This window comes from Phocoena sinus, chromosome 15, assembly GCF_008692025.1.
Source record: "Phocoena sinus isolate mPhoSin1 chromosome 15, mPhoSin1.pri, whole genome shotgun sequence".
In the NCBI taxonomy this organism is placed as follows: domain Eukaryota; kingdom Metazoa; phylum Chordata; class Mammalia; order Artiodactyla; family Phocoenidae; genus Phocoena; species Phocoena sinus.
Window position 1 is genome coordinate 62,854,894 of NC_045777.1, and position 18,479 is coordinate 62,873,372.

The 18,479-nt window shown below is 45.3% G+C and overlaps 1 protein-coding gene and 1 long non-coding RNA gene across 2 annotated transcripts in view; one reads left to right on the plus strand and one right to left on the minus strand.

Moving 5' to 3' along the window:
- The window catches only part of ABCC6 (ATP binding cassette subfamily C member 6), a 66,280-nt gene that overhangs the window by 12,040 nt on the left and 35,761 nt on the right, over positions 1-18,479 (minus strand). The window contains exons 22-27 of the mRNA XM_032604781.1: positions 17,052-17,259; positions 7,877-8,187; positions 5,590-5,789; positions 3,188-3,314; positions 1,974-2,075; positions 962-1,108 (exon numbers count right to left, since the gene is read on the minus strand). Of these exons, the coding sequence (XP_032460672.1) occupies positions 962-1,108; positions 1,974-2,075; positions 3,188-3,314; positions 5,590-5,789; positions 7,877-8,187; positions 17,052-17,259 (1,095 nt within the window). The remainder of the gene's footprint in view (positions 1-961; positions 1,109-1,973; positions 2,076-3,187; positions 3,315-5,589; positions 5,790-7,876; positions 8,188-17,051; positions 17,260-18,479) is intronic.
- LOC116739901 lies at positions 1,440-2,973 on the plus strand. Its single transcript, XR_004345737.1, has 3 exons — positions 1,440-1,926; positions 2,034-2,124; positions 2,211-2,973. It is a non-coding gene; the product is annotated as an uncharacterized LOC116739901 (long non-coding RNA).

Sequence of the window (18,479 nt, forward strand, 5' to 3'; positions counted from 1 at the left end):
ACCACACCGACTGCTAGCCTGTAAGCTCCTCGAGGGCAGCACCATGTACCCACCTGGCCCAGGGGCTGCTGCTCCGCAAATGTTGGCTAAGCCCTGGCAGGGCAATGAATGAAGTGGAGAAAGGGCCTTGAATGCCAAGCTCAGGAGTTTGGGCTTTACCAGAAGGAAGCTGGGAGAGAGAGGAAGGTCTGGAGCAGGGAAATAACATGCTCAAATCAAGATCACAGGAGAATAGATTGGAGGGGGTGAAACAGGAAGCTGAGGGCCTGGAGCAGTGGACGGGAGGGCAGGGAGGAAGTGTCACCAGGTGGGGAGGGCAGAGAAGGATTCAATGAAGCAGCCTGACTAATCATCTATAAATGAGGTGATATTAGGGGTGTTGTCAGAGTGAAAATGCAAATAATAATGAATAAAAGCATTGGTGAGCACTTCTGTAGCATTTGCTATGTGCCAGGCACTGTCCCAGGCAGTTTCTATGTATTAACCCAGGTAAACTTCTCAACAACTCTATGAGGTTGACATTATTATTCCCACTTTACAGATGGGAAACTGAGACCAAGGCATGCAGTGACTTGTCCAAGGTCAGGCATGGCAAAGCAAGGAACTGAGCCCATGCAAACTGGATAAGTATGTGGAACATTCAGCACCTCACCCAGCACGTAGTAGGTGTTCAACTAATGATAGAGAAAGAAGAAAGAAGTTGGGGTGATGCCTCCTCATCTGGGACACCAAGGTGGGTGGGTTTCACCAAGATGGAAGCAGGTTTGGGGAAGATGATAAGTTCCCTTTAGGGCGTGGTGGGTCTGAAGACTGGGGGACCTGAGGTGCGGACGTGGAGCAGACAGCTGGTGCTCAGGACCTGGACTCTGGGTGATGCCCAGCCTGGCCATGGCCCTGAGGCCTCTCCAGCCGCCCTGTGGCCTGGCCACCACAAGGAGGAAGTTGCAGGTGAGCCGCTCACCTTCTCTCCTGCGTGGATCTTGAAGGACACTCCCCGCACGGCCAGTGGGAGCTCGGGTCGGTATCTCAGCCCAAAGTCCCGGAACTCGATCTGCCCCCCACGAGGCCAGGGGGGCCGGGCCGCACAGGTGGCCGGCCTCCAGGGTGCCTAGGGCAGGAGGGGACATTGGGTCAGAGGAGCCTTTCTCCAGGCTTCTCACAAAAGGGCCTGCCTCTCTGACCCTCAGTTTCCTCTTCTGTAAAGTGGGCTTATTTACTGCTACTTTACAGGGTTGTTATGGGGCATGGAATGCAGCAAGGCTAAAAACAAATAATATTTGATATAGTGAAAATAAAAAAATAATGGTGTTGGCTACTCTTTATCTATTGTTGTTATTAGCCATTATTAATTTTCAAATATTCTCTCTTTCGCTAGTAGAGGTAGACACTCTCCTTTTAGGGAAAAGGGCAAGTCTGTGCAGTGGGGAGACCACTGCTGCCATTTGCTATTCCTGTGACCTTGAACAGGTCACTCCACTCCCTTGTGCCTTGGTTTCCCCATCTGTGAAATGGGGCTAATTAGAGTGGTGGACATGTATTGAGTGTTTGCGGTGTGCCCGACACTGTATGAAGTCCCTTATTGTGGGATGACCTCCTAGTACACCCGGCACCGTTATGTTGCTGCTATGTCTCTCTACTGTTCCTGCTATTGCGTTTCAGTAGTGCTAGCGTGTTACTGTTGTGCTACTGTTATGTTTCTATAATGTTGCTATCAAGCTGCTGTTATGTTACTGTCATGTTGCTGTTACTCCTGGTCCCCTGTCACTCAGAGTGCCCTGCCTTGCCATTCAGAGGAACCAGGATTTGACCTCCTCTCAGACCCTACCCTCTTAACCATTCCTGCCACCTTGGCTGTGACTGCAGTCTGCAGTGGTGGGGGCTCTAAAGCTGGTGGCAGATGTCAACATGGGTCCACCGTTCTCTGCTGTAAGTCCTAGATGGTGCCCGCTCCCCCTCCATCTCTTGTCCATCACCTCCTTGGGCGTCTGGGCGTAGTCCTTCAATCGTTCCACTGACACGATGCTGTTCTCCAGGTCTGTCCAGCTGCGAACAGCCCACTGCAGCGTCTGGGTCACCTGGTTCGAGAAGACACCTCAGGACAGCTTCAGCAAGGCCACCCCACAGGTGAGGCAGGGGCTGGGAGGCGGGACCCAGGGCAGACAAGGGGGCAGAATTTGGCTGTAGCCATGAGGATCCCTCTTTTCCTTTAGTTGAACTGGAGTATATGGACCAGAAAGGAGCCCTTGGACATCAGCTTATCCAACCCTTCTTGAAACAGGTAGGGAGACAGGACCAGAGAAGGTGTGTGGCCCTCTCAAGGACACCCAGCAGGATCCAGCCCAATGACTTCCATTTAGAGAGGTTTCCCTCCACTTAACACCGACTTCCCACTTGGAACCACGCCAAGCTCCTCCCCAGGGCCTGCTCACCCTGCCCCCACCCCTTCCCAACCTCATTTCCCTCCAGTTTTGTCCTCACACTCTCTCCAGCCACACCGCTTTCTCGTTGTTCCTCTAACACACCAGTCGCGCCCCTCCCGCCATCCCAGGGCCTTTCCTCCTGCTGTTCCCTCCACCAGGACTGCTCCTCCCCTATTCCCCCACTTCCTTTAGGCCACAGATCTCAAGCCCCCTTCTCAGAGAGGTCTTCTGGGCCATGCAAAAGAAAAGCACCTTCCCCCCAATCATGTTCCATCCTGTTAACTTGCTTTATCCTTAAGCTTAGTTGCATCAACTGTAAAATGAGGACAGTAATAGTACCCCTGGTGGGGTTGTGGGCAGGATTAATGAGCTAATATTTATAAAGCTCTTAGAACAATGTCTCATTCATAATGAATGCAACTTACATATATGTGTATATATATATATATTTTTTTTTTTTTCCTTTACAGATGTCATAACCTGACATTAAATATTGTTATCAATTGTTAACAAAATGTTAACAATGCACTGGAAATGGACTCTGTCTACTTTATCTCCATGAGTCTTTATAGTGTCTGAAGTGAAGGGATTACTGCCCCTTTTTCAGAGGAGCACAGCAAGGCTCCGAGGTCCAGCCCAGGCTCTTGCAGAGCCGTGTCTTCCTCACTGGTTGGTAGTTTGGACTCAGGTCCTTGAAGGTCCCACTGGCAGAGGTCTGTGTCCATTCTGCCCGCACCCCAGAGCCCAGGTTGGGGTGTCGGAAGTACCTGCAGGGCGGCTGAGACAGAGAAGCCCACGAGGCCGGGGCTGAGGTGGGCCTTGCTCAAGACTGCGCACAGGGCGGCCGCAAACACCAGCCCATTCCCCACGAGCTCCAGGTTGGAAGCGAGCCACCTGCAAGGGGACAGGTAAGAGTGGGGTCAGTGGGGCCTCTCTGCGCTACCTGCCTCCCTGGGCACAAGGCCTGGACAGCGTGCCGGCTCGAGTGCCCATGGGGTCCCGGCAACGGTCTCCTCCACACCCAGGCCCCACAGTAGGTGCTCAAGTAAGCTCTGCTGTGCTGCCACTTTTCTGTCCCCAGGCTATGCCAAGCCATGTCCCCTGTGTTCCCCCTGCCTGAATCCGACCTCCATCTTCACATGGCCAACATCTTACCCTCACACAGCCAGCTCAAGCCTCACCTCCTCAGAGAGCCCTCAGGACGACTCCTCCCTTTTATCACTCTGTATAAGTAAACTCGTTAATCAGTCCTTGACTGTCGGCCTCCATCAGCAGGCTCATGAGGGCAGCAACTTTGTCTTTTTTTAAAATTAATTAATATTTCATTTTTGGCTGCATTGGGTCTTCGTTGCTGTGCGTGGGCTTCCTCTAGTTGCAGCGTGTGGGGGCCACTCTTCGTTGAGATGCGCGGGCTTATTGCGGTGGCTTCTCTTGTCGCGGAGCACGGGCTCTAGGCGCGCGGGCTTCAGTAGTTGTGGCACGTGGGCTTCAGTAATTGTGGCTCGCGGACTCTAGAGCGCAGGCTCAGTAGTTGTGGCGCATGGGCTTAGTTGGTCCGCATCATGTGGGATCTTCCCGGACCAGGGCTCGAACCTGTGTCACCTGCACTGGCATGTGGATTCTTAACTACTGCACCACCAGGAAAGTCCATCAACTTTGTCTTGTTCATGGCTCTGTCCCCAGGACCCAGCACAGGACTGAGCACGTAGTAGGTTCTCAACAAATACATATTGAATGGATGAGGAAATTGAATTCCTACTTCTTTTTCCTTTTATTGAATTCCTACTTGACCATACATTCATGCATTCATTCAGCAGATATGTATTCAGCACCTACTGTGTGTGCCATGCATGCTGGAGATGCTGGGGACACAGCCGCAAACCAAACAGATCAAAATTCCTGTCTTCAGGGAACTCTGGGCTTCACTGCATATAACACCTAGTCCTTTTAACAACCCCACGATGGGAGGACTGTTGTCCCCATTGGACAGATGAGGACACCAGAAGGGTTAGGTACTTGCCCAAGTCCACAAACATAACAAACACCGGGATTTGAAGCCACATCTGCCTGACTGAGGGTCTGCCACTTCCTAGATGGCTGACCCTGGGGGAGTCCCTTCACTTCTCCGAACCCCAGTTTACCCATCTGTGGGGTGAAGTAACGTCTGGCTCATTATAGTTGTGAGGATTAAATGAGATACACCCATCGTACGTGGCGCAGAAATCATCGACCCTTCCACAAAGTAGGTGCTCCGTAAATGTTTGTAAGGTCCCTCCTCCCTAGGCTAGGACCCCAGGAAGGGGCAGGGCAGGTCACCCAGAAGGCATATGGCATTGAGACACTGCCCACAGCTGCAGGGCCACATAGCCCCAGCTGGCTGGAGATCTGGGCAGAAAGAAGGAAGAAACTGACATTTATTGAATTCACACCCACTGTGTGCTTGACCCTCTCCACACTCTGGCACCAGACTGACTGGATTCAAATCCTCACTCCACCATGTATTTGCGGTGTGGCCCTGGGCAAGTTCCTAAATCTCTCTGTGCCTAAGATTCATCGTCTATAAAAGGGTCTCTGCCCGGTGGAGTTGTTAATAGGATTAAGTAAATCAATCCACAGAGGATGCTGAGGACTGTGCTGGGCATGTGGTAGGCACATTACAAGGATTAGCTATGAGTGTATTTGTTTAATCTCGTAGCCACTCCATGAGTGCAAACTCACTTTGACAAATGAGGCTCAGAGAGGTTATGTGACTTGCCCAAGATCATCCAGCTAGTAAGTTGCAGAGCTGGGATTTGCACCTGTGTCTGTCTGTGCTCAAAGCTTGTGTTCTTATTCTTGCTTAGTACCGAAAGGAGGCCAAGGATGCTTATGTAGCTCCTTTGTCACCAAGGCAACAGAGGCTGGTCTAGTGGCCTGGCAACAGAGGCTTCTTCCGTTTTGCTGACACCTGTACTTCCTGCCCACCTGCTGTTGGGGATCCCTCAGGCCAAGGTCCATCTGCTCACACTGTGAGCCATGTGCACCCGTGGGATCTAGGCTCTGCTTTGCCCTCGACTCGCTGTGTGACCTTGAGCAGGCCACTTGACCTCTCTGACCACACAGTATGACCTTAGGTCTCATCCTCTGGGGACACAGAAGGATTATAGGTTCTTCTCTGCCCGCTTCCTACCTGTCAGCCACCAGCCGCGGGAAACTGACTCTCTGGCTTTCATCCATGTGTGCGTCGTTCTGAGCCACAAAGCAGCCCTGGACCCGGAAGGCCCTGACCACTGCTCCACCCTGGAATGTCTCGGCCACATGGGAACACACGGATGAGTACCTGGCTGATTCCAGGCGTCTGAGCTGGCATGAGCTGGCCACATACAGGCTCTGAAGTGGGACAGTGGGGAGCAGAGAGGTCACAAACACAGAGAGACAGTTTGAGAAGCATAGGGAGCTCTGTTACCAGCTTGCTGTGTGGCCTTGGGTCAGTGGCTTCTCTTCTCTGGGCTCCAATTTCCTTGTAGAATCAGAGTTCCATGGGTCTTTTTAAAAATCACCTGAGACTCTTCAAAAACTCCCAATGCCTCACCCCCGAACTATTGAATCAGAATCTCTGGTGGCATCACCTTGGCCTTGGAATTTTTAAAAAGCCTTCGGGTGATTCTCATGTATGGCCAGGATGGAGACACCCCTAGTCTATAGTAAATATCTCATTCTCAGCTCTAAGGCCAACTGCTTCACTTAGGGCCAGTCATTGTGGAAACAAAGCCACAAAGGGCAAGGAAGGCAGCTTGACAAGTCAAATTCATTCACTTAACTCGAAGGTTACATGCCAGGTGCTGGGAACACAGTGATGCACAAACGATATATATTGTTATTTGGTTTGAGGTTGGAAGTTGTGTGCGGCTGGCAGGCAGGAAGGAATCTACATTTGCTGATCACCCAGGCTGCATGCCAGGCTCTCTCCAAATACAGTTGACCCTCGAACAACATGGGTTTGAACTGCACAGGTCCACTTATCTGTGGATACTTTTCAATAGTAAATACTACAGTACTACGTTCTGCACTTGGTTGAATCTGTGGCTGTGGAGGAACTGTGTATACAGAGGGCCAACTATAACTTCTAAGCAGATTTTTAATTGCAAGGAGGGTCAGTGCCCCTAATCCTCACGTCGTTCAAGGGTCAACTGCAGTATTCAGTCATTGTGAGGTGGGCATCAGTGTCGTTCACAGTTTATAGGTAAGAACACCAGAGGCTCAGAGGGATTAAGCAGCTGGTCTAAGCCTCTAGAGCAAGCAAGTGGCAGGACCTGGATTCAAACACATCTCTGTCCGACTCCAAAGCTCTAGAGAAGCAGTTCCTCCCCCAGGTCAAGAGGCTATAGAAAAGACTTGGGATAGTTGTGGAGGGCAGCGATGGCCATGGTTTTTGTCTGGCTACCATGTTTTGTTTTGTTTTTTCTACTTCTGATTTTTGTCTGGCTACCATGGTTTCTTCTACTTCTGATTTCCTTGGTGGGGATGGGGGGGTTGGCGGTTAATCATGAGACCAGATCATAGAGGTAGTCACATGACACAGCCCTGCTAGGCAGAGTAAACTATTCCTTTGGTCACAGTGATGAGCTCAGGGATGACACATGCCTCATGAAAGGCCAATCAGAATCTTCCCTGGGATGGATGTGTGAATGCTGAGCTGGAGAAAAGTTGCTTTGAGTTGGGGGTTGCTGAGGTGGGAGGCTGTGAGTATAGAGTTGCAAAGGGGCCATCAGACCTGCCATCAGACCTGCCCCCTGGAAAAGGAGTGTGTGCAAAATTAGGCCAAGCAGAGCTGAGCCAGTGATTCTTAAATATTAGCATGGATCAGAATTACCTGGAAGGTTCATTAAAACCCAGATTTCTGGGCCACAGCTCCATAGTATCTGAGTCAGTAGGTCTTGAATGGTGCCTGAGAATGTGCATTTCTAACTAGTTCCCAGGTGAAACTGATGCTGCTGGTCTGATACCACACTTCAAAAACCACTGAGGGAAGATATGGAAAGAGTGACAGCGTCCTAGTGAGAGCTGACCCCCTGCACCCTGGGAGCATAAGCCATTAAATTCTGTTCTTGTGTTTAAGCTAATTTAAGTTGGTCTCTGGTTCTGGCAACTGAAAGAGTCGAGCCTAATACAATGGTCTTTTAGTGCTTGCAATGCCTTCTTGGTTTCCAGATCACCGAGGAAGAGATAGCTGATTTCAGCAACAGCAGCAGGATAAACTGTTAGACGTTAAGAACTTTGATGTGAACATTTGGAAGACAGAGATGAGAGTAAGTGTTAGAAACAGACTGTGGTGTCTCTGTCTCTGAGAATTCTTCTAGGGCCAGCTCCTAGATGTCCAGCTGGGCAGAACCTCTTACACTGAGTCCTGCCCAGAGACAGGGGACTGGTGGAGGTGACCTCGGCTGGCCCCAGGAGCCTCTCCAACCTCCCCTTACCTGAAACCCGGCATAGAGGAGCAGCAGCGGCAGGATGGCCACGACAGCCAGCGGGGTGGTCACTGTCACCACCAGGCCAACCTCCAGGAGTCCGAAGGCATACATCAGTAGAGACCGGAATTTGTCTGGGATGTCCACGTCTACTATGTCTGTCTCTTTGGAGAAGCGGTTCAGCAGGTTCCCAATGGGCGTCCACTCAAAGAAGCCAATAGGAGACTGTGCTACGTCCCACAGGAGCCCCCGGAAGAGCAGGCTGGATGCCCGGATCCCTCCTAGGAGCACTGTGGCCATGGAGGCAAAGAGCCCGATTGCTGGGGAGAGAGAAGGGGTCAAGGCATAAGGGCTGGAGACCCCCATCACCCTGTGGTGGCTATGTTATGAACTGGCCACCCTGATTTATCCTTTGATGGGACCACCATGCAGTGGGATAAATAGTGTCTCCCCCCATATTCATGTCCACCAGGAACCTCAGAACATGACCTTATTTGGAAAGAGGGCCTTTGGGGCTTCCCTGATGGCACAGTGGTTGAGAGTCTGCCTGCCGATGCAGGGGACACGGGTTCGTGCCCCGGTCTGGGAAGATCCCACATGCCGTGGAGCGGCTGGGCCCGTGAGCCATGGCCGCTGAGCCTGCACATCCGGAGCCTGTGCTCCGCAACGGGAGAGGCCACGCGTACCACAAAAAAAAAAAAAAAAGAGAGAGCGTTTGCAGATGTTATTAGTGAGAGCTTGAGGTGAAATCCTGGATTTAGGGTGGCTTCTAAATCCGATGACTAGTGTCCTTATAAGAAGAGGAGAGGACACACAGAGACACAGAGAAGAAGATGATGTGAAGACGAGACAGAGACTGGAGTGATACACCACAAGCCCAGGAATGCCAAGGATGGCTGGCAACCAGCAGAAGCTAGGAGAAAGGCATGGGACAGTTTCTCCTTCAGAGCCTCCAAGAGGGACCAATTTCTGCTGACACCTTGATTTTGGACTTCTGGCTTCAGAACTGTGAGAGAATAAAAATTTCTGTTGTTCTAAGCTACCAAGTTTGTGGTAATCTGTTTTATGGCAGCCCTAGGAAACTAATACACCCCCTTCCTCCCAATGCCAATCTGAGTGCTTGGAACAGAGCTAACTTCACTCTCTGTTTCTGGGGTGGGGAAAATTTCATCCCTAGCCAATCCGAACCTCTGCAGTTGGCTCAGGGGTGAACACATGACCCAAGTCAGGCCAATGAGACCTGGGACTCTGCTGGGACTTCTGGGAAGAGGTACTCACTTTGTGGGATACTATGTTAGCACCAGGGGAAGTAGCCTGCCTGGACAGGAAGCTATCATAGAGGAAGAAAATGAAGCTAATCTTCCAGCATTTGCTGGACCCGTGGATCCAGCTATACCTCAAGCTAGTTACCTATGGATTCCAGTCCCACAAGCCAATAAATTCTCTTGTTGCTTAAGCTAGTTTGAGACATATAGTTTTAAATAGTTAGTATATTATACCTGTATAGTTTGTAGCTATATTAACCTCAAATAGAGCAGACTTTAGAGTAAGGAAAGTTATCAGGGATAAAGAGGGGCATTACATAATGATAAAGGGATCAGTTACTCAAGAAGACTTAACAATCCTTAATGTGTATTGCTTAACAACAGGGCATCAAAATATGTGAGGCAAAAACTGATAGAACTGCAAGGAGAAATAAATGAATCCATTATCATAGCTGGAGATTTCAACACCCCTCTATCAGAAAAGGCAGAAAATCCAGCAGGGAGAAAATCAGTAAGGACAGAGATGAACTCAACAACACCATCAATCAACTGGATATAATGGACATAAACAGACCACTTCATCTAACAGGAGCAGAACACAAATTCCTAAGCTCACATGAAACATTCACTAAGATAGACTACAATTCTGGACTATAGAATACACCTTAACAAATTTAAAAGAAGAGAAATTATACAATGTCTGTTCTCAGACCACAGTGGAATTATACGAGAAATAACAAATACCTGGAAAATCCCCAACACTTGAATATTAACACATTTCTAAGTAACATGTGGGTCAAAGAAGAAACCTCATGAGCAATTTTAAAATATTTTGAACTAAATGAAAATAAAAACACAACTTACCAAATTTGGGGCATGTAATAAAAGCAGTACTTAGAGGTAAATGTTTAGCACTGAATAAATATATATTAGAAAAAAGAAAGCTCTAAAATCCATCGTCTAAGCTTCTACTTTAGGAAACTAGAAAAAGAAGAGAAAATTGAATCCAAAGTGAGCAGAAGAAAAGAAACAATAAAAATTACAGTAGAAATCAGTGAAATTGAAAACAGGAAATCAATGAAACCAAAGCCTAGTTCTTTGAAAAGATCAGAAAATTGATAAGCTTCTAGCCAGGCTAAGAAGAGAGAAGACACAAATTACTAACATCTGAAAAAATTTTAAAAGGGACATCACTACAGATCCCATGGATATTAAAAGTATAAAAAAGGAATACCGCGAACAACTCTCTGCCCATAAATTTGATAACCTAGGAGAAATGAACCAGTTCCTTGATAGACGCAATCTACTAAAACTTATGCAAGAAGAAACAGACAATCTGAATAGCCTATAACTATTAAAGAAATTGAATTGACAATTAATAACTTTCCAAAACAGGAACTGCCAGTCCCAGATGAGTTCACTAACAAATATTTAAGGAGAAATGATACCAATTCCCTACACTCTCTTTCAGAGGGTTGAAGCTGAGGGAATACTTTCTAACTTATTCTATGAGGGCAACATTTCCTAATACCAAAATCAGACAGACAGTACAAGAAAACTGTATTGACCAATATCTCTCAAGAACGTACATGTAAAAATCTTCAACAAAATATTAGCAAATTAAATCCAACAATGTATGAAAAGAATCATACATCATGACCAAGTGGAATTTACCCCAGATATGCAAGGCTGCTTCAACATTTGAAAAATTGGGACTTCCCTGGTGGTCCAGTTGTTAAGACTCCGCGCTCCCAATGCAAGGGGCCTGGGTTTGATCCCTGGTCAGGGAACTAGATCCTGCATGCCGCAACTAAAGATCCCGCCTGCGACAATGAAGATCTTGCACGTGGCAATGAAGATCCTGCGTGTGACAACTAAGACCCAGTGCAGCCAAATAAATAAATAAATATTTTAAAAATCTGAAAAATCAATTAATGTAATCTATCACATCAATAGGCTAAAAAAGAAAAATCACCTGACCATATCAATAGATGCAGAAAAAGATTAGACAAAATCCAGTACCTATTCATGATAAAACAAATAAAAACAACCCCCCCAAAACAAAACCCAAAACCTCTCTCAGTAAAATAGGAATAGAGAACTTCCTCAACTTGATAAAGAATATCTATTAAAAACCTAATGGTGAGAAGCTAACCTAATGGTGAGAAGCTTGGTGCTTTCCCAGTAAGATCTGGAACAAGGCAAGAATGTCCCTTCTTACCACTCTTCTTCAACACCCTGCTAGAAGTCCTAGTTAATGCAGTAAGATAAGGAAATAAAAGGTATGCAGATTTCCAAGGAAGAAATAAAGCTGTATTTGTTTGCAGATCACATGATCATCTATGTAGAAAATCTAAAAGAACTGACCAAAGACTCCTGAAACTAATAAGCAATTATAGCAACATTCCAGTATGCAAGGTTAGTATGAAAAATTCAATCACTTTCCTATATGCCAGCAAAAAAAGGAAAGCCCACAACTAGAAATACAAACAGTACGAAAGGAAAAATCTCATTGGTAAAAGCAAATATACAGTAAAAGTGCTAAACCAACCACATCTAACGCTAACAGGAAGATTAAAAGATGAAAGTCGGGCTTCCTTGGTGGTGCAGTGGTTGAGAGTCCGCCTGCCGATGCAGGGGACGCGGGTTCGTGCCCCGGTCCGGGAAGATCCCACATGCCGCGGAGCGGCTGGGCCCGTGAGCCATGGCCGCTGAGCCTGCGCGTCCGGAGCCTGTGCTCCGCAACGGGAGAGGCCACAGCAGTGAGAGGCCCGCGTACTGCAAAAAAAAAAAAAAAAGATGAAAGTCATAAAATCATCTATATCCACAATAAGTAGTTAAGGGATATACAAAACAAAAAGATGTAAAATATGATGTCAAAAACAGTAAATGTGGCAGGGAGAGAAAAAAAAAGCAAGGTTGTTAAATGCTTTTGAACTTAAGAGATCAACAACTTAAAAAACCCACACATATATGGATTGCTATATTTAAACCACATGCTAACCACAAACCAAAAATCTATAATAGACACACACAAAAAAAGAGAGAAAGAAATTCAAAAATAACACCAAAGATAGTCATCAAATCACATGGGAAGAGAACAAAAGAAGAAGAAAGGAACAGAAAAGAACTATAAAAATAACCCCAAAATAATGAACAAAATGGCAGTAAGTACATTAAATGTAAATGGGCTAAATGCTCCAATCAAAAGACATAGAGTGGCTGAGTGGATATAAAAAAAGACCCACATGTACGCTGCCTACAAGAGACTCATTTTAGACCTAAAGACACACAGAGATTGAAAGTGAGGGGATGGAAAAAGCTATTCCATGCAAGTGGAAATGATTATAATAGATGACTATGAACAATTATATGCCAATAAAATGGACAACCTAGAAGAAATGGACAAATTCCTGGAAATGTACAACCTCCCAAGACTGAACAGGAAGAAATAGAAAATATGAACAGACCAATTACCAGGAATGAAATTGAATAAGTAAAAAAAAAAAAAAAAAAAAAAAAAAAGTCCAGGACCAGATGGTCCAGACGCTTTAGAGACAAGTTAACACATATCCTTATCAAACTATTCAAAATTGCAGAGGAACAAACACTTCCAAAATCATTCTACAAGGCCAGCATCATCCAGATACCAAAATCAGACAAAGATAGAACAAAAAAAGAAAATTACAGGCCAACATCACTGGTGAACATAAATGCAAAAATTCTCAACAAAATATTCGCAAACCAAATTCAACAATACATTAAAAGGACTATACACCATGATCAAGTGGGATTTATCCCAGGGATGCAAAGATGGTTTAATATCCACAAAGCAAGCAATGTGATACACCACATTAACAAACTGAAGAATAAAAATCACACGATCATCTCAATAGGTATGGAAAAACCATTTGACAAACTACAACATCCATTTATGATAAAAATTCTCAACAAAGCAGAGGGAATACACCTCAACATAATAAAGGCCATACACAACAAGCCCACAGCTAACATCATACATAGTGTTGAAAAGCTCAAAGCATTTACTCTAGGGTCAGGAACAAGACAAGGATGCCCATTATCACCATTTTTATTCAACGGAATATTGGAAGTCTTAACCACAGCAATTAGACAAGAAAAAGAAATAAAAGGAGTCCAAATTGGAAAGGAAGAAGTAAAACTCACCATTTAGAGATGACATGATACTATACATAGAAAATCCTAAAGATGCCACCAAAAAACTACTAGAACCCAACAATGAATTCAGTAAAGTTGCAGAATACAAACTTAATATACAGAAATATGTTGCATTTCTATACACTAACAGTGAACTATTAGAAAGGAACTTAACAATCCCATTTACAGTTGCATCAAAAAGAATAAAATATCTCAGAATAAATCTAGCTAAGGAGGTAAAAGACCTTTACTTGGAAAACTGTAAGACACTGTTGAAAGAAATTGAAGATGACACAAATGGAAAGATATACCATACTCATGGATTGGAAGAATTAATATTGTTAAAATCCTCATACTACCCAAGGTAATCAACAGGTTCAATGCAATCCCTATCAGAATATCAATGGCATTTTTCACAGAATTAGAAAAAAATAATTCTAAAATTTGTATGGAAACACAGAAGATCCTGAATGGCCAAAACAATTTTGAGAAAGAAGAATAAAGCTGGAGGTATCACACTCCCTGATTTCAAACTATATTACAAAGCTACAGTCATCAAAACCATATGGTACTGGCACAAAAACAGACACACAGATCAATGGAACAGAATAGAAAGCCCAGAAATAAACCCACATTATATGGGCAATTAATCTACAAAAAAATATGCAAGAATATACAATGGGGAAAAGACAGCCTCTTCAATATTACTCAGCCATAAAAAGGAAGGAAACTGGGTCATTTGTAGAGACATGGATGGACCTAGAGACTGTCATACAGAGTGAAGTAAGTCAGAAAGAGAAAAACAAATATCGTATATTAACACATATATGTGGAATCTAGAAAAATGGTACAGATGAACTGGTGTTTGCAAGGCAGAAATAGAGACACAGATGTAAAGAACAAACGTATGGACACCAAGAGGGGAAAGCGGGGGGTGGGGGTGGGGGTGGGATGAATTGGGAGATTGGGATTGACATATATACACTAATATGTATAAAATAGATAACTAATAAGAACTTGCTGTATAGCACAGGGAACTCTACTTCACTGTACAGGAGAAACTAACACAACATTGTAAAACAACTATACCCCAATTAAAATAAAAAGACATAAGGTTGGATTGGATTTAAAAAAAAAAGACAGCCTCTTCAATAAATGGTACTGGGAAACATGGACACTACATGCAAAAGAATCAAACTGGTACATGAGAAAGAATCAAACTAGACTACTCTCTCATACCATATACAAAAATAAATTCAAAATGGATTAAAGGCTTAAACATAAGACCTGAAACCATAAAACTTTTAGAAGAAAACAGGCAGTATGCTCTTTGACATTGGCCTTAGTAATATTTTTTTGAATATGTTCCCTCAGGCAAGAAAACAAAAGCAAAAATAAATAAATGGGACTACATTAAACTAAAAGGCTTTTGCACAGTGACGTAAACTATCAAGAAAATGAAAAAATCAGCCGACTGAATGGGAGAAGTTATTTGCAAATGATATATCTGATAAGGGATTAATATCCAAAATATACAAATAACTCATACAACTCAACATCAGAAAATCAAACAACCCAATTAAAAAATGGGCAGAGGATCTGAATGGACATTTTTTTCAAAGATGACATACAGATGGTCAACAGGTACATGAAAAGATACTCAACATCACTAGTCATCAGGGAAATGTAAATCAAACCACAATGAGATATCATCTCACACCTGTCAGAATGGCTATTATCAAAAAGACAACAAATAACAAGTGTTGGTGAGGATGTGGAGAAAAGAGAACCCTCATGCACTGTTGGTGGGAATGTAAACTAGGGCAGCCACTATGGAAAGCTGTATGGGGATTCCTCAAAAAATTAAAAATAGAACTACCATGCAATCCAGCAATTCCACTTCTGGATATTTATCCAAAGAAAATGAAAACACTAATTTGAAAAGATATATGCACCCGTATGTTCATTGCAGCAGTATTTACAATAGCCAAGATATGGAAGAAACATAAGTACCCACTGACAGATGAGTGGATATAGAAGAGGTGGTATATATACAATGGAATATTCCTCAGCCATAAAAAAGAAATGAAATATTGCCATTTGTGACAACATGGGTGAACCTAGAAGGTATTATGCTAAGTGAAATAAGTCAGAGAAACACAAATACTGTATAATTTCACTTATATGTAGAATCTAAAAAACAAATGAACAAGCATAACTAAACAGAAACAGAGTCATAGATACAGAGAAAAAACATGTGGTTGCCAGAAGGAAGGAGCAAAATAGGTGAGGGAGACTAAAAGGTACAAATTTCCATTTGCAAAATAAATGGGTCAGATGTATGAAATATACAGTGTGGGGGAATATAGTGAATACTTACATAATATCTTTTCATGGTGACAGATCGTAACTAGACTTAGGTGGTCATCATCTTGAAATGTAGAGAAATATCGAATTGCTATGTGTGTAACAGGAACTAACATTGTGTTGTATGTCAATTATACTTCAAAACCAAACAAACTCATAGATCAGATTTGTGATTACCAGAGGCAGGGGAGTGCGGGGAGGGGGAACTGGATGAAGGCCGTCAAAAGGTACAAACTTGCAGTTATAAGATAACTAAGCACTAGGAGCGTAATGTATAACATGATAAATATGATAAACACTGCTGTGTGTTATGTATGAAAGTTAAGAGAGTAAATCCTAAAAGTTCTCATCACAAGGAAATGTTTTTTCTATTTCTGTAATTTCGTATTTATATGAGATGACGGATGTTCACTAAACTCACTGTGGTCATCATTTCGTGATGTATGTAAGCCAAATCATTATGCTCTACATCTTAAACTCACACAGTGCTGTAAGTCAACTATATCAACAAAACTGGGACAAAATATTATGGTATACAACTCAGGAAAAAAGACTCTGTGGTATTGGTGAAAGAATAGACAACTAGATCAGTGAAACGGAGATGAATAGGTGGAGTACAGAGAATTTTAGGGCAGTGAAACTATTCTGTATGATAGTGTAACAGTGGATATATGTCATTATACATTTGTCCATCCCATGGAATGTACAACACCAAGAGTGAACCCTGATGAAAACTGCAGACTTTGGCTAACTAGGATGTGTGGATATAGGTTCATTTGTAACAAATGTACCACTCTGGTGGGGGGATGTTGGTAATGACGGAGGTTATAGATGAGTAGGGAAATCTCTGTACCTTCTGCTCAATTTTGCTGTGAATGTAAAACTGCTCTAAAAAAATAAATCTATTTTTTAAAAAGGAAGAGAAGATGGGAGGAGATGATGGTGGGGATGTGATGCAGGGCTCTACCTCCTCTGGGGGATGGGGGTGGGGCAGTGGCAGAAGCGTGGGATTGGGGTGGGGTGCTGGAAGTCACCAGCAGTCAGACTTGGGGCTGTCCTCAGCTTGGGAGAGGGGCAGAGTCCAGTGGACCTGCTGCCCCACCTAAGTGCTCAGCTGCCCCAGCATCTGGAGGCCAAGATTCTGCCTTTGCTGATGAGGCTGGAAGAGACTCTGAGGCTTCTGTAAAAGTAGGGATGTGCCCTGTCCCCCACTTCCCCAGCCCCATCTTAAGGATGCAGGTCTGTGTTTGGACCCAGGACATTTGCACAGATGTTCAGGAAGGACAGGGTGAGCCAGGGAGGTGTGGGCGAAGGAGCCCTGAGAAACCCTCGGGTGGAGCTGGAGGATGGAGAGTGAGGAAGGCTGGCAAGGGTACCTTGGAGGCAGCCCAGGAGCCCAAAGACCCAGCCCCGCAGGGCTGCGTGAGTCTGCCGTCCGTCCACGGTGGGGTCATCTGCCCACAGGCTCAGCCAGTAGCCACGGCAGAAGGAGGCCACTTGCTGGCATAGGAAGAGGAAAAGTGCATGGAGGCAGAGCGGGGTGCCCACAGCTCGTAGGTAGGTCAGGTACATGGTAGCCTTCACCTGTAGCACACGTAGGAGAGATGGGGGCAGAGAGACACCCCAGGGGGAGAGAGGAGAGGCCAGGTGGGGCCCCCAAAACTTGCCAGTGGGGCAGATGGAACCACCACGCAGTACCTCCCACCTGGAGCATCCTCTCCCCTCCAGGCCCGCCCAGCCTCAGGACCCCCTTCCTCTATGGCTCCCAGATGGCAGTGGGAGCCTTAAAGGGGACAGGCTGTGGCACTTTCTGAGTTTGGAGTGATTTATTGAACACCTACTATGGGACAAGCATGTGTCTCCATCCTCATCATAATTCCCACCTGACAGATAGGGAAACTGAGGCACAGAGAGGTTAAGCCACTTGTTTAAAGTCTGGTTCCTACAAATCTGAAATTCTCCATGCAGCTGCAGCCAGAGTGAACTTTTGAAAACATCCACTTGCTGTTGAAAACATCTTGCTGTTGCTAACCTGCCCTGGACTTTCTCTTGCTCTGAGGAGAAATTCTAAACCTCTTGTACACTCTTTCACCTTACCGTCTACGCACTATCCGCTGGTTTCATGGGATCCCTTTCTTTTCTCTGGCACCCTAAGCTCCTTCTCACCTCAGAGTCTCTGCCCCTGCTGTTCCCTCTGCCTGGAATGCTCCTCCCCCTGCTCTTTCCATGGCTACTTCTTTCGCATCCTTCAGGGCTGTCAAATGTCACTCCTCAGAGCATCCTATCCAAGCAGGTCCCTGATCCTTGGTCGGTCCCTGTCTCATCACTTTCTTTATTTTGTTTATAGCATTTATCACTACCTGATATCACCTTGCTTATTAGCATAATTGTTTTCTCACTCTCTCCCCTGCCCCCCACCACTAGCCTGCAAGCTCCACCAAGGCAGAAACTTGGTCTGGCACACAGTGGGGGTTCTGTAAATGTCTTCTGGATGGATGAGTAGGTGGATGGTTGAGTGGGCGAATGGGTGAGTAAATGGGTAGGTGGGTGGGTGGATGAATAAATGAGTGGGTCTGTAGGAGGGTGGGGGGATAAATGAGCGGATGGATGGATGGATGGCAGGGTGGCAGATGGGTGGATGGTTGTGTGAGATGGATAGAAGAGTGAGTAGATGGGTAGGTGGATGGATGGGTGAGTGGGATGGATGGGTGAATAGGTGCAAAGGTAAATGGATGGATGGATGAATGAGTAGGTAGGTGGGTGAATGGGTGGGGGATGGGTGGACAAAGCAGCATAGGAGAGAA